Source organism: Pristis pectinata, chromosome 3, assembly GCF_009764475.1.
Source record: "Pristis pectinata isolate sPriPec2 chromosome 3, sPriPec2.1.pri, whole genome shotgun sequence".
Taxonomy (NCBI): domain Eukaryota; kingdom Metazoa; phylum Chordata; class Chondrichthyes; order Rhinopristiformes; family Pristidae; genus Pristis; species Pristis pectinata.
Genome location: NC_067407.1, coordinates 72,517,622 through 72,534,837, shown reverse-complemented (window position 1 = coordinate 72,534,837; position 17,216 = coordinate 72,517,622). Strand labels below are relative to the sequence as shown.

The 17,216-nt window shown below is 39.2% G+C and overlaps 1 protein-coding gene across 3 annotated transcripts in view; it reads right to left on the bottom strand.

The window, feature by feature from the left end:
* Positions 1-902: 902 nt before the first annotated feature.
* The window catches only part of cep43 (centrosomal protein 43), a 40,003-nt gene continuing 23,689 nt past the window's right edge, over positions 903-17,216 (bottom strand). The window contains exons 11-16 of one of the 3 annotated variants that reach the window (XM_052011761.1): positions 12,466-12,525; positions 10,891-11,096; positions 7,214-7,335; positions 6,871-6,907; positions 3,180-3,282; positions 903-1,411 (exon numbers count right to left, since the gene is read on the bottom strand). In XM_052011761.1, the coding sequence (XP_051867721.1) occupies positions 1,337-1,411; positions 3,180-3,282; positions 6,871-6,907; positions 7,214-7,335; positions 10,891-11,096; positions 12,466-12,525 (603 nt within the window). In that variant the 3' untranslated portion in view covers positions 903-1,336. The remainder of the gene's footprint in view (positions 1,412-3,179; positions 3,283-6,870; positions 6,908-7,213; positions 7,336-10,890; positions 11,097-12,465; positions 12,526-17,216) is intronic. The other 2 variants (XM_052011760.1, XM_052011762.1) reach the window with 2 other exon arrangements.

The following is a 17,216-nucleotide window of genomic DNA, read 5'->3' as shown; positions in this document are numbered from 1 at the left end:
ACCTCAAGGTGAAAATATATCATCAATGCTGTCTCTGTAAACCCTTCCAATTCTAGTGGAAGGATTAAAAAAACTGTCAGTATTGTTTCCTAGGCCAACATCCCAGGCCACACCGAGGCCTTCTTTACATTCAATTAACTATTGGGTGGGTCATATCATTTGCATACCCAAGATCCTGAAACAGACACTGTATTCTGAGCTGTTATGGGAAAATATTAACAGGTGATATTCCCATAGCCTCCTTGACCAGTGAAATGTCCCCGCTAACTCCTGGGAATCTGTGGCCCACAGCTGTTCAAAGTGGAGGAGGGGCAGCATTCGAGATGGCACTGAGAACCTGGAGGCCAAGCACAGGAACACAGAAACACAGAGCAGCCTAGGGCAAATAGCGAAAGGAGTGCAACATCTCCTGAACTATCTACCCACCCATCCCATCAGGCACTTCCTGCCCCACCTTCGTAAGAGTCTGTGGTTCCCACACTGACCTCAGAACACTAAGAACGAGAAGATCTGCCCAAGAAGGTGATGGCTTTACAAAACACAAAATAATTTTTAGTATCTTTTTCACCTGTGTTCCTTGATCCACATCCCAAGTGGCTAGCTTTATACGCACAGGCAGGCTCTGCAACTGAAGATTATATGGCAGCCAGGCCAAATTCATCTTTTATTCAATATTCTCAAGATAATTTCACTAAGAGACTGGATACCAATTAGCAGCAAAGACCATATCTGATCCTCTCTGCTTCCCCCTATCCTCTCAACACAAGCAACAGCTCCTTATCCCAACATCAATTAAATGCCATTAGTTTCTGCCTCACATTTCGGCAGATTCCGCCTCACACTTTGGAAGTTTCCAGAGACTTGCTAATAATATTGATAGATTAATCCAAATGACAAAGAATAAATAAATATATTTGAAAGTTCTCAACCACTTCTAAAAAAGGTTACACACGTTTTTGAAAACACTTTTTCAATACAAAGATTTGAAAATGTAAGTTAGCATTAAAAAGAACTTTTAATCATAATGCTTTTATCATTACAACTTAGGACCAAACTTATTAATTCTAAATAAAAAACCTTTTTGACTGAATATTGAACGATGGTCTCAGGACTACCTGCTGACTTCCCACTGCTTAAATCAGTACCATTTTGATTGCTTCATTTCTGAGTGTTGTATGAGGTCTGTGGTTTGCCAGTTGGCTTAGTTTAACACCACATTCAACAAACATTTCAGACAGGCCAATTCCATCTTCATCGCTTCAGAATTTCATCGGAACATCAGAAGCAGCAAAAACTATTCATCTGTACAGTGATGTACATAATAGTGCCAATGCTACTATGGCACCTCCTCTATATAATCTGCCACATCACTGCAGCGTGATATGGTGTGGTCCTGTGTAAAGTCATCGAGCTGCAAGAAAGTAAAACATACAAGTCAAAATAATGAAAAATAAAATAGAGGTCTATAGTTGATGGAATCCTTGACGGCACGGTCGGGCAGGCATGGTAGTGTAGCGGTCAGCGTAACGCTATTACAGCGCCAGCGACCCGGGTTCAATTCCGCCCACTGTCTGCAAGGAGTTTGTATGTTCTTCCCATGTCACATCCTTCCCTCCCCCTTAAGCATGACAAAGGGCTTTTTCCTTCATTCCTGGTTCACTTGCACATCTCCACCAACCACTCTTCCTCATGACACTTTTCCATGTAACTGATGCAACATCCATCCTTTTACTGCTTCCCTTTGTACCATCTAAGGACCCAAACAGGTGAAGATGTGAAAATCAAAAAAAAACTGTAGATGCTGGAAATCTAAAATAAAAACAGAAAATGATAGAAATACTCAGCAGATCAGAGTTAATGCTTCAGGTTGAAGACCTTTTGCCAGAACTGGGAAGGAGACAAAAGAAGCTTGTTCAACTGCCGGGAAGGGAGATGTATCTGATAGGGTAAACAAAATTATCTGGTTAATGAGTGAACTGGTGCAGTTAGAGAGCAAGAACATAGACAAAAGAATGAAGGAGTGCAAAATGCAGAGCAGGAAGACATGGCTGGCAGATCACCTGTTCACTGTTTATCCCCGAAGTCACCTTGGTTTTGCCCTATCATGGACTCCCCCACCCCACCCCACCCTCCCTGCAGCTTAACAAACTTCTTTTGTTTCCTTCCCAGTTCTGATGAAGGGTCTTCGACCTGAAACATTAACTCTGTCTCTCTTCCCACAGATGCTGCCTGACTTGCTGAGTATTCCAGGTGAAGCTGTGATTCATTTATATTTCCCTCAATCCAATATAATGCATTTGGGGCTCACAATGTGGTCTTCTCTACTTTGGAGAAACTAAACACCAAGTGACCGCTTTATGGAGCACCAGTGCTTAGTTTCTGGCATGTAGAGGCAAACACGTGTTTCTAGTTGCCTGGCAGTTTAATTCGCTGTCCCATTCCCATTCTGACCCATCTGTGGCTTCCTGTACCGTTTTAACAATGCCCAGCAAAAGCTTGAAGACCAACGCCTCATCTTCCACTCAAGCATGTTGCAGCCTTCTGGACTCGATATAAAATTCAACAATTTCAGGTAACTCATTTTCTCTGTGTGTATCAGAACCGGTCAATTCTACTGTGGGCTATCCATCAGTAATATTAACTCAGTTTTTCCCTCCGTTAACACTGCCCAATCTGCTGGGCATTTCCTACAGCTCTGGTCTGCATTACACTACTTTTTACATATTTCTTGCAACACTTAATAACCTAACCCAACTTAGAGTCCAGATTTTTCTTTCCCTATTTAGGAATAGCTTAGAAGTGGGGCAGACATGAAGAGAAAAAGCTAACATTTTGCAACACATATCCATCAGCTATTGTAACAATGAGAAGTGTATTTTAGATAGAATTTGCATCTTTCACCATTCCACTATTGAGACTAAATTCTTCTCAATGTTTTTTGTTCTACTGGAAATCTGAAACAGAAAATGCTGGAAACACTTAGCAGGTCAGGCAGCATCTGTGGAAAGAGAAACAGAGGTAACATTTCAGTTCAAAGGCCCTTTATCAGAATTGACAATTGTTAACTCTATTTCTCTTTCCACAGATGCTGCCTGACCTACTGAATGTTTCCAGCATTTTCTCATTTTATATAATACAGTAGTTTAATACTATTATTAATACTCCAAAAGTGTACAAACCTTATCACCGGTACAAAAATCTTCCCCGTCTAAAGAAATATCCTCTTCAATCTCCTCTCCAATGCTCACTTCACTCTTGGTTTTATCTGAACGTTGACTACCACTGAAACAAAGACGTGTATTTACAACTCACAAATCTTACAAAATGTGATACCATCAGATTGATAATATTTTGAAGGTGCACGTGGCTCCTATCAATGAAGAAGAGACTCAGATGGTAGAACCCCAAATTCCAGCTTCCTACTTCTGATCTTTTAGAAAGATATGCAGAAAGGGAGACAGAAGTCAGAGGTTAAAATGCAGGTTGCTTGCATAATTAATATTCTCTTCATTCTCTGCACACAATATGAAGCTCTCCAGTTTACTGCCCCTCAAGCATCCTTTTTATGAATTCAAGTATATCACGGCAAAAGCAAAAGGGGGATGCAATGACCCCGGCTTCATGATCAGTCAGATCTTCTTCACACAAAATAATAATCACCTCATCAGAGAAAAAAGAGGCCAGCTGTAACCTTTGAGCTTAATTACTACTTCTATCCTGTCATGTGGATTTGCACCTTTGTTAGTAAATACAAAAAAAAATGAAAAAGCTGCAGATGCTGGAAATCTGGAATAAAAATAAGATGCTGGCAGTACACAGCAGCATATTTGGAAAAAAAAAGTCAATGATTCAATTCCAAAAGCTTTCATCCAAAGTGAGAAGGAGAGAAAACAAAGTGCAGAGAGCATGGGGGAGGAATGGATGAGACAAAGGAACACTGTTAATGGAGTGAGGCCAGGGCTGCCCAGGGGATAAACAGTAAGGGAGGTCATCAGGTCAACAGGTTAATGGGAGGGAGAACGTAGTCTGTTGTTCATAAACGTTATGAAATAAGGGTAGTTAGAGAGTGAGAACACAAAGGAATGTAAGAGCTGCAAAATGAAGGGCTACAGGACATGCCCACAAAATCAGGCTTTGCTTATAGTGTGAGAAAAACTGAGCAGATTAAGTGACTGCTTTGCAGAGCACACACATTCAGTCCACAGGGAGACCCTGAGTTTCTTGTTGCCTGCCACTTTAAATCTTTGACCTATCTGTCTATGACCTTCTGCACTGTTATAAAAGAGTAAGCCAGAGAACAGCACCTTATCTTCCATTTGGCCACATTGTAGCCTTCGGGACTGTATGTTAAATTTGATAATTTCAGGTAATTCACTTTCTCCGCATCAGAATGGACCTGGTCAATCCATGATATTTGCTCAGATTTCTGTCTCCATGAGCACAGCCTGACCTGCTGGGCAGTCTTCAGCCCTTCAGTTTGCAACTCTTAGATGCCATTGTCTGTGTTCTCACTCTCTAACAGTCTATGTCACAGTTTTTATGAAAGAAGGAACAATTTCTCCCTTCCAAACTGCCACTGGCCAGATAACCTCGTTTATAGCTTATCCCCTGGCCTCACCCTATCAGAGATATTCGATTTGCCCTCTCCATTACCCCACCCCACCCCACTCCACCAAACCTCTATGCAGCTTGACACTAACTTGTTTGATCTCCTTCCCAGTTTTGATGAACGGTCTCTGACATGAAACATTGACCATATTTCTCTTTCCATGATGCTATCCGTTTACAGCATTTTCTGCTTTTTATTGTGTGGGCAGTTAGTTATCTGGCAGGGCATCTATCTACTCTCTACAGGATCCACTGATTCTTATTTCAATGAAAGTCAGCAGTGTTCCTTAAAGGACTGGCAATCTGCTTTGTCAGGTCACTATTAAGGAAGTGAAATCTATCACTTATCCCTCTATATGGACCTTTCAGTGCAATATCAATTCACATCAGGCCTGTTCTCACCAAGCATGTGTCTATCTGCCTCAGAGATTGCAAAGGTACCCACATTGAAGACAGTGACATCATAATCAGGCCAAGGATCTGTTCTACGATGATACAAGGGTACTGTTTATTGTAGCTGACTTCACAGAACCCAAGGAGGTATCAAACCAGACCCAAGTGTTCTTGACTTCAAAACAACCTTACGTGCCTGTACCTACTCCAGAAAGCAGCCAAGACCAAGGTCCCTTATAGTTCTAGAAAACAATAGATTCTTTTGAAGCTTCAACTACCAAAATAAGGGCCATCTCAATCCCAATTGCAAGAAAACAGCACTTCACCACCATCTGTTAAAGGAACCACCAGAAACTTCATCACCATCTGTTATTAAAAAAAACACCTTTACCATCCTTTTAGCTGGCATCACCGACACTTATGTCAATCTCTCCACATCTTTATCCCATCACAAACATTCCTTTTTGTTCTCTCCCCCTTCCCCACCATCACCTAATACTGCAACTTAACACTTACTTCTAACTTTTCCCAGTTCCTACGTAAGGCAAAGTGTCTGAAAAAGGAACTTCAACTTGAAATGTCAATTGTTTTGTTGTCTACTGATGGTGCCTGAACTGTTGAGTACTTCTGGTATTTTCTGTTACTATTTCACCATTAGTGTTAAGGAAGCAAAAAGATATGAGTGAATACTGAACAAGGTTAAACGTCTAATCGTCCTGCTGTTATCTCTGGTTTCCAACTATGTCTACCAACTCCTTAGTACAATAGTCCTAATGCTCACTAACTTAAAAAGTACCTATAGCACTTTATGAAGTTAAGCTGGGTTGATCAATACTTAAGGTTTTGTTTTTGCCTGTGACTGTTTTGCAGGATTGTGTCTTCACTTAAAATGTCTGGTCAAGTTCAACCTTTTTTAACTGACACTTCTCTGTTCAATCACATCATCGAGTCCCCTACCCTCAACATCCTGGGGCTCACCACTGACCAGAAACTCAATTAGGCCAACCAAATAAATACCCTAGGTCAGAGGCTGGTCATTCTATAGGGAGTGACTCAGCTCCTGACACTCCAAGGCCTTTTTCACTATCTGCAAGATTTACCGTGCCCGGATCTCAAGAAGTTTTGATATAATCCAGAACAAAGCAGCTTGCCTGATTGATAGCCCATTACCACCCTAAATATTCATACTGTGGCTGCCATGTATACCATCTACAAAATGCATTGCAGTTAGTTGCCTGAGCAATTCTGACAGCACCTCCCAAACCTCTGCTACTAAGAATGATGAGGGTAGCAGGCACATAATACCACCACCTGTAGGTTCCCCTCCAAGCCACACACCATCCTGACCTAGAAATACATCAGCAGTCCTTCATCATCGCTGGGTCTTAACCTGGAATTAGCACCCCAAATGTGGGAGGACCTGCACCAGAAGGACAGCAGAGGTTCAAGGCAGGAACTCACCACTACCTTTGAGATAATTAGGGATGGACAATAAATGCTGGCCTTGCCAATGACACCTAAATAAAACAAAATGAATAGAAATCATTTTTTCCCCCCCATTGATTCCTTACTTTTAATGCAAGTTTGTTACCATACTCATCTCATTATTAAAACTGAGTTCTAAATCATACTGGGTCTCTGAATTATTTTACTTTCTCTGCACATGGGATCACTAGGGAAATCTTATATCTTAAACCTAATATAGAAACTTCACAGCACTAAGAAAGTAATTAAATCACAATCTGAAGCATCCCAGCAGCTGCGTCCTCAGAAAAAATAAGCTTTTACTACTGACGAAATTATTTACTCATCATCTGAAAGACATTAATATGCGTTTTAATTACATTTCAATGATCAAGGTTCCTTTACCTAATGAAATCATCATCGTAATACTCTTCTTCATCACCTATTCCAAAGAGATCAGAAATGAGAATGTGTGTTAGAAGTCACTTTAAATATTGTTTCTCTTCACATTGGATGATATTGATGTGTTATTCACATTCCTGTTAGTTAGCTAATGAAGAGATTTTGAAGAGTTGGGATATACACAGAATAGTAGAGGAAGAAAACTTGGTCTAAATACAGCCCGGACTGATGGGATAAATAAAAGGAATCATAAAGGATGTTATGTAAAATAACATAAAATGATCACCTTTCACAAGATAGCAAACTTAAATATTTAAAATGGGACAGTAAGAGCTTTTTAACTTACCTTTTAAATCAGTTTCTTTTAATGCAGGGTCTCCTGCCAGATTCCCCAGGCTTGCTGTCAGGGGAGGAGCATCTGAAAGGGACGTCAGACTGCCCACTGGTTTACTTTTCAAATCAGTCTGCCTATACAGGTTAAAAAAAAAATCTTTACAAACCTGGCTGTGGAGAACCTTGAGCCTGAGATGCAGTATGAGAAATGCAGAATTTTAAAAAGTTCCATACAAAACCAACAAAATGAATCTGTAAATGGCCCAAACTAGCTATCCAAAGCAGAGAGCAGTTAAATCAAAATGAAATCTGAAGCAACTGCATAATCCACTTAGAACTCATTAATGTTCTAAATGAATAGTTGGTTAATCTCAAGGTTTATGTTTTGAAAGAAAGTCAGTATTTTGAAGGGAATGGTGGCACGATGGCTAATCCACTAGACCAGTAAATCTGAGGCCTGGACAAATGATTAAGAGACAAGTTCAAAGCTCATTAAAGTAGATGGCAAATTTAAATGCAGCTAATTGAATGATCTGGAAAGCAAAGCTACTAACTGTAACAGTGACCATTAAACTAATAGATTGTTGTAAAAGCACAATTTGCTCCCTAACATTCTTCATTCTGCTGCAATCTTTGTGTGACGTCATTATAGTTGACCAGTCTCTGAAAAAGACAAGGAAGCTATTCATTTTAATCAAACTTCTGTTAAAACACATTAAGAATGACACTAGGTGTTCCATCCCTATATGGCCCTAGGCACTAGCCTAGGACAGAGCAGGGGCAGTTCCAGCCAGACAACCATGCATAGTTCACATTCTGAACATCTGGTTCTGAAAGTGGGAGATTCTCCACCAGATTAATCAAACTACACAAAGTCTTACTCACAGAATCATACTTTTCAGCCATCATTTCAGATTCCTCCACCACAAATCCTGGAAAGGCCGCCTGGCACCACCACTGAACCAGATGGACAGAGCTCCGAGAACTGTGTCTGCAGCAGGTTGTGAGAAACACAACACAAGAGCTAAACCTACTTGAACTCATTCTCACCAAGACCTGTTACAGATGCAACTGATGCTACTGCTGGAACTGACTACAGCATTGCCCATGTGGAGACAGCCTTACCACTCTACCAAGGAAACCCTCTATTGTGTCATGTGGCTTCCAAATTGTAGATTCAAAACTGACTTAAAACTATAAGGAGTCATGGACCATCAACAACAAAACTATATTCCAGCACAATATACAAACCCATGCCTCTGCTTGTCCCTCATTCTACCATTATCAATAGTTAGTGGAAAGATATCTTACTCCTTTTGCCATTCCCTTCCACTTTCAGATTACTCAATTCTTTACCATCACCACTTTGTGAATTATTGTACAAATATGAATCAGGTGGTACTTACGCTTTCTGACTGCTATGCTTTGTGCTACCTAAAGAATGCAACCCTGAAACACTTGTCTCTCTGGGAAGGATTGATACCATAGTAGATAATTATTAGAATAAATGGCAGTGAAACAGAAAACATTGGTAATGAGGTCAATTACTACAAGGTATCTAAAATAGCCATGATTAGCAGAGTTTTTTTGTAGTTTACATAGCTTATTAACTGCTAAGTTGTTGAAATAGTCTTTCCCCTCCCTTTTCTTACTAAGGCTTGAAGATTTGCAGTAAGAAAATAGGCTAATATTATCAAATTTAAGGGCTTATGAAGGATTTTAATATATTCAATCGAACAAGCATAATTCTGAAGAATTACCAAAAGAAAATTCATCTTTTCACAGGAGTTCATAACATTTACCAAGGTGCAGTCTCAGAGCACAACATGAGTTATAGGTGGTAAGGTAAAGCTAAGTCAATGGTAATGCATCTCCCCAAACATTTTGGAATTTCTGTTCCAGAGTGATTTCCTCCCCCACATTTCTAGCAGTCAAATTCACTGACATGTTACATGAACATTTAGAGGTAACTGTTGGTGAGTGCGTTGCAGCAATATAGGTAACATTGTGGAGATAGGTACCATTATGGAGTTAGGTACAGCAGAGACAGAGGGAAAGGGTCAATTACAGGTGAGGAGAGAAAACTTCTGGGGTTAACTATTAAGGCTGAAGCAAAAAATTCTTGCTCCTTATGGCCCACAACCTGTCCTGCCATTCTCATCTCCTTTTACCTCTTAGTTCCTTGAGATGTAGGAAACTAAGACAATATGATAAAAAGTAAAAATGGAAAGGCACAACATCTATAAAAATGCTAATTTGTGAAAATTCACTTCCTCTCCAAATACTTTTTCTGCTGTAACAATTCACACATCCTCTGGGTCTTCATGTGCCCCTTAAAGTCTAATGCTCCTCATTATTCGTTCATTTGTCTAGCACCATCACCACTACCATCGTTTAATCATTGCTAATTTTCTAACATCACATAAACATCCTTCTTCTTCCAGCTTCAGCTTCCTTACTTCTGTCTGTCCTCAAAAACTGCTTACCTATAATATTTTCTAGTTTCAACAGGTTATTGCCCTGAAATACTAACTTCACCTTACTTCCTTCACAAATGCTGTCTACCCTTCTGATTGCTTCAAGTGTTACTCAGCCTTTCTGTGGATCACCCCAGTTCTCAAATGAATTAATCAAAAATCTCCTTGTAACCCTGCCACATGGTGAATATTGCAAATACAACAGTATTTCCTTATATCTTCTTTTCTTTTCCATATCCTTTAAACAAGCTGCATAGTGATAGGGAAATTGATATGTTGTATTAAATATATCCCGAGAGCAGGAAAATGAAGACATTTCATGCTGAAAACCTTTCCAAATTCTGTTGGCTGTCACAACAAAACTGTGCAGTGTAACCAAAGATTTTGGGTTCTTCTCTTACTAAATTAGTAATACAGAGAAATATCATCACATCACACAGTTGTCACGACACATTCCTCAGATTGTTGACAAACTACATTGATGGACAAACGTATTTTTTTACAGCAGGAATTTCAATGAAGGTCAATAAATACAGTTCTCCACAATATATAAAACTACATATTCAGAATTAAATGCCCAAAACGTTTCATAAGATAATGAAAAGAGCATAATGCAATATAAGCACGCCATGCCTGCAAACAACCCTTTCACAATTTCCTCACAGATTTAAATACAATCCCTATCTTTCACACTTTGTATACTTGAGCTCATCTAAACCTCTGCCACTCACATCTTAACTCACACCTAGTTCCATTGAGCCATCACCCAGATGCTCACAGATTTATACTGTCTCTTGATCTGGCAATGATTCAGTTTCAAAATTCTAACTCTGGTGGCCAAGCTTTCCACCATCTCTCCTCTCTACATTTTCCTTCAGCCATACCCACCATTCTGCCCTATCTCGTACATATGCACATCTCTGGTTCTGGCTTATACATCACTTACACCATCTCTCACATCTTTTGGTGGCATGTCTTCAGTTGCCCAAGTCCCAAGTTTCAGAATTCTTTCCTTTACTCTCCCCTCCTTTAATGTGCTCCTCAAAATCATTTTTTTGACCAAGCTGTTTTGGTTACCAATCCTAAAAGCTCTTTATATGGGTTACTGATAGATTTAGTCTCAATGTTCTACAAGGTGTCTTGTGACATTGAGTACATTATATGATACTATTTAAATTGTTGTCATATTTAAAATACAAATCTCTTGCCTTACCAACCATAGGTTTTCATTTGTTCAGGCAACGGGTCATCAAAGAATGAATCTTCATCTTCACCGAAATATATTTTTTCATCTTTCTCTGGGAGGTTGGTGGGTGTGTTAGACAACAAATCTTGCTTTGGCTCACCAGAAGACTGATTAGCTATAGTTTTTATGTCACCTGAAGCTATACTGGTATCTCCAAGATTGGTGTCAATGACCTTTGGAAATGCAAACACAAGTGTTACAATTTTAAAAACAGACTAAGTATTGAATAAGTTAGATCAAATGTATTGTGTTATCAAAAAGTAATTGTAGTGAATCATTAAACAGATGGAATTAATCTGATTCAGCAAATGACATTCAGATATCAAATATCCTATGATCGATCGAGTGGTGCAAATATTCCAAATGTTAAATGATTGCTACATATATCCAGTAAGAAAATACTATAGCCCTACAGATTTTAACCTTGTTACAGAAATAATTTAATAAGTATACTCAAGTACAGAAGGAATGATAGCGAATGCATGAATAAATTTTCACACAACCTACTGATCTTAAGCCTTTGTGGACTGAGGGATGGGACAAAGAACAATATCGAATAAGATCCACAAATCAATATAATTATAACTGCATGAATGGTAGCTTTTCCTTAACCTTCAGATCACCCATTACAAATTTTAGAGCACTTCTCAGTTCAAAAATAAAGATCAACTCTGACTTATTCCAGCATTGTTATGGTTTAAATCAGTACATTGCTGCATTATCTCAATATAAAAATCTATCCAAGTGAGGAAGGAATACAATAGTACATTAGGCATTTTACTTTAATCATCTGACTATTGTTAACCTACATAACTAAAGCATCACTTCCAGTTCCTTCAACATAATGTACAATAGCATATGTCACACATACTTATACCATTGTTAAGCTTATAAATGTCCTTGTCAGAGTCAAGCAGCACCATTAAATTTATAACTTTCTGCAAATGATTAAATATTAAAAAAGGCAAGGTAAATAATATCTATAAAATTAGAGAGGAAGAGGCAGTGGGATGTTAAGCTATATATAATCATTAATAGCTGGCTATTTGTTTTCAGTTGTGCATTAACCATTAGCACAGATTAGCACACAATATCAAACTGGCATGGAAACTAAGCATAACAGATGAAAGTAACTCAGTAACCTCACCACATAACAATATCTCACTTGTAAAGTGCTTGGACTTGAGGAATTTAAAAGACAGTGTAATTTTTTAAAGGGACTATAAAGTGATATTATAGATTTAGCAGAATAATATTCCCACAAATATATGATACCGCAACAGACTAATTAAACTAACTTATTGCATCAAATAAATAAAAGACATTAAAACTCTTCATTTCTGAAAATTACCCATCATGACCACATTAGTGGGATTCCCAAAACCATAGCAACCCAATAAAACCTGTAGAGATAGCTGTGTAATGTTTAAGATTTCCTGCAATATTAATTGGCATTTCCAATGTCTTTTGGGAATCTATGTGCTGTGTCTGTGCTAAGGGCAATGCTTGCAACATCACCGGCTTGTGCCATCATGCAGTTACCTTCTCACCAGCTTTCTCTCCGCTCTCTTTAACTTTACCAGTTCCTTTGTATCTAGGTATCTGAACATGAACATAAAAACAATCATTTAACTGGTGCTACATCTACCATGGAACCACTGACTTCAAGTAGTCAGTAGATAGGTGAAGTCTTTGGCAATACATTCTAACCTCATTGAAATTTCCTTCTAAGGAGTGTGTTCACAGGAAAGAAAGTCACTTGAGTTAATACCACCAGGCAAGAAAGCATTTAAATGAAATTATATGAATTATACATTGTGAATCTAATATTTATTCACTAAATGTTATATAGAATCCACTGTAAAGTGACAAACACCATAAAATTAGGATTCATCTTTCCATAGATGCTGCCTGGCCTGCAAAGTGTTTCCAGCATTTTCAGTTTTCATTTCAGATTCCCAGCATCTGCAGTGGTTTTTTTTGATTCTTGGGACATATATTTAGCTGAATTATTGCACCAGATCTGAGCTTAAACAGCAATCAATAGGTATTAAGGTACAAAATAAAACAGCATCACATGCTCAGTGGGTTGGTTAGTAAGAACACTAACTGACATGCTAAGAGCATTTTCAATTTAAAAATAAGACAGACGTGGGTGGACAAATTCTGTTTTTAAAGCTGTCGTACAGCAAAAGAAATAAAGCAAAATAAAATGTAACACTGACCTCCTCATCCTCCACAGGAATGCAAGAAAATAAATGTGGACAGTCAGTGAAGAGTGTCTAAATGTAGATAAAGATGTCTATAGACACTAATAACCCAACAGCAATGAAGACTCCATAAAAAGAGAAAAGATTCAGAACTATACCTGATCAATGCTTACAAAAATATAAACTTTCAGAATTTTAAAAAATACATTCCTCTGCCTCTTGCAATTTGTCAGTTTCCTCTCCACTACCACCAATCCAATTCTCAAATCTGGTTTGGTCTCAGAGGCCATGTTTTCCTTTCACACTGTTCATAGGGCCTGAGCTCATTGTTACTTGGCTAGACACTTACGGAAGCAGGGTGACAAAGGTTAGCCTTTGGCACACCGTGTAGTGACCATATGATGCACCTACTGGGGTGTACTACAATTTCCAGATCTCTCTTCCTTCAGTTTCAAACAAGCAGAGTCAATGGATAACATTCTTGAGAAAAATGATGAACCAGAATGATGTTTTCTTCTATTCTTGCCCACCTAGTATTCCACAACATGCTACCCCTTGGCAGTATCAACTGAAAATAGAGCATTATTTCTTACATGTAAAATGACAACATCTGCCTCCACCTGACTTACATATCCTTCTAGTGGGGTCAATGGAGGGGCACTTAAGTCAAATAGAGGTGACTCCAATTCTGGATGAACAGAAGTTTCCTCCAACTAAATATTGGGAGCACTGTAACCACCATCTTTGATTTTCAACCCAACCTCTGATCCCTAGCCATTGACTCCATTCTTTACTGTGGCAAACAAATCATCCTGAACCAAAATGCTTACAACCTTGGTGCCATATTGGATCCTGGGATAAACTTCACACCAAGTACCTCCTGATCCTGACCAAATATTTGACCCCAAGATGAAGTACAGACCAAATACCTGTACTCGACTAGTCTTATGTTTTGAATTTTCTAATGGCTGAATTGGCTTATTTTTCTCATTTGCTGCATTTCCCTTCTAATAATTCTCTCCCTTCCTGAAAATGATGATTAATACCAAACACTTCCAAAAGTGGCAGAAACAGTCCTTCTTCAGCAAGTCTGGATAGCATACATTTGTATACTGAATCATGAGTGACTGGGCACTGTTCAATCCTGATCTCACTGGATTACCACATGCACTCATTCAACTGAAAGCAATCACATGTAGGAATGTCTTTTTTCCTTTCCTCTATCAATGCTAATATACAACCCAAGCTTACTTAACTCAGCGTGGGACTGAAATGAAATCTTCCCAGTTTACACAAGTTTATCATGACATGTGCTTCCCCCTTACATAATCACAATAGCTTATTCTTGCAACATCTTCCTTCCCGATATCAATCTGCTATTAACGCAAAACCTCAGTCGCAAAAGAGCATTTAACTATTCCTTGCTGAAACATCTAAGATCAGTGTTAAGAAGCTGCTGAAAAATTTGGTTCTAAAATTGAAAACTGAGCTGAATCACTGGAAGGGAGGTTTGGGAAGAAGGGAGAGAATGAGGGAAGGGTAGGAAAAACAAACAAACCTCTCAAACAAAAAACTCCAGTTAGCAAATTCCACCCTTGATTTTACAAATTAATATGGCTGCTATGAATACACCTTCCAAGTTACATGCTATCCATCAGTCTAATGCATAATGTGTGGCATGGCTTGTGGCTATAGTTAAATAAAGATGAAAACATCTTGAGCATCCACGCATTTTTCATAAAGGCATGAAGTCATACATTATACCAAATGCACTGACCATCAAGCACCTATTTACACAAATCCCATTTTATTCTCCCCACATTCCGATCAATTCTCACACCCCCCTCCCCCAGATTCTACCACTCACATACACACGAGAGGCAATTTACAGTGGTGCATTAATCTATCAACTGGCACATACTTTTAAAATGTGGGAGGAAACTTAAGTACCAGTTGAAACTTGTGTGGTCACAAGGAGAATGTGCAAACTCCACACAGACAGCACCCGAGGTCAGGATTGAACCTGGGTCCCTGGAGTTTCAAAGCAGCATCTCTGCTAGCTCTGTCACCTTTTCCAACTTTTAAAGAAACATCATAATCGAGAATTGCTAAGAGGAAAAGAGGCAGATGGGCTGCTGGTGGCCTCATTTTCTCCTTCAGTAATCACTTTTTTCACCCACTTTCATTCTGGAACAAAGCAGATTTTTCCCCAAAAGGAAGAGCTGCTTCTGAATGAGCTCTGAACATAAATGCGGCAAAGCAAGTTTTTGTGTCTACACTAAAACCACAATGTGCTTTTATAAGAAAAAATACATCAGGTTACACATGTTCCTGCCACACTTTTTTTCCCTATTCAGTCTTTCACCATCTATACTTCTTAGACTGTGTTCTATTATCCTTTCCCCTTTGTCTGGAAAGAAACCAAAGTTTGAGACTCCAGAAGACGACAGTTCAGTTAGGCTCAATAGCTTAAAACATGCATTTTGCTCAAGTTTTCAAATGTAAAATAGTTCTGGAAATGGGAAGGAGGAGAGTGATGTATAAGGATACAAACCATAATCTTTAGAGTCTAGGCTTTACAAAGAGTGCTGTTACTTCAAACATTGTAAAATGACTAAGGTGCCAACTGATATATGTAACACTCCAATAATCTGCTATCTGACTATTCAGAAATCCTGATGGTTTAGCATCTGGCCAGCATCTGAAATCCCGATGAGTCACCATTTGGCTCTGGTGAAAGAAAGGAAGGAGGCAAATGGACAACTGCAGCTACCCAAATTGATACCTTTTAAAAAAAAGGACACTATTAAAGACTTTTGATTACCAAGGTGATGTTTGCTATGCTCCCTGTCCGCTCACCAGGGCCCTGGATCACTCGCTCCGTCCACTTGCCAGAACCCTAGATCCTGCACTCCCTTCCTACTCACCAGGCCCCATCTCCCACACAACCTGTCCACTTGCTGGAGCCTTGAATCTCAAGTTCCCTTCATACTCATCAGGACCCCAGTACCTGAGTTCCCCTGAAACTTACCTGGTTTCAATGCTCCCTTTAAACTTTTAAATTTTACAGTCAACACCATGTAACATTTAAAGAAAATGTGAATTAAATATGTAATGGGGCATTAATATAATAACATCCAATAGTGTGGAAAATCTGCTAGTTCAACAACACCAAAGTCCCGAGTGTGCTGAATTAATGAAGTTTTACTGTACACACAATTCATTGAAGCATACGAGAGAAAGGACCTTACACTTCACATCTGCCAAACACAGATCCTCTCCCAAACAGTCCCCACTGTACAACACCCCTTCCAACAATAATGGCCCACAATGAGATCCTATAAAATGGGGATTGCTTTCCATATCTTGGGAGCCATCTCCAAATGAAGGCTCATATCAATGATGAAATTGACCACTGCCTTGAGTATCGGCAGGATAAATGAACCAACATCAAAACCCTCTTTGAGGCCCTCAAGTACACAGTTGGCTTTGATAGGCAGGTCACATCACTCACAGGCCTGTCATCAGATACCTGAAATAGATGCCGAGTCCTGCCATGACCAGAAATTACCAAGTGGACAGGGGAAAAGATTGAAGGATGCTCTAAAGCCTCCTTGACAAAGTGTAACATCTTAAACAACTGGAGGAAATATCTGGCCTATGAAGTCTCAAAATAGAGCAGCAGAAATTGGGACAGCTTTGAATCAGGAGTAGAAGCCCCAAAAAGAGGAAGGAACACACCACAACACCAACCAACCACACAACCTGTCGAACACCTCTAGCCCCACCTGTGGCACAGTCTGTGGGCCCCACATTGGCCTTGGACACCTCAGAACTGGAGTGGAAACAAATCCTCCTCAATCTCAAAGAGACAAAGAAGATATCGAATTCTCTTTGCAAAAAACATATACCATAGTTACAGATTAGAAACACAATATGGATAAAGTAAACTCAGCCATATATTTACAAAAGCCATTGAATCATATACCTAGTCTGACTTTATGTCAGTAATTATTCAGTTTTCAGCTTTCCAGCCACAAGTAGGCTGGTTTTGAAACTACAAGTTTCAGTATTTGAAACAAG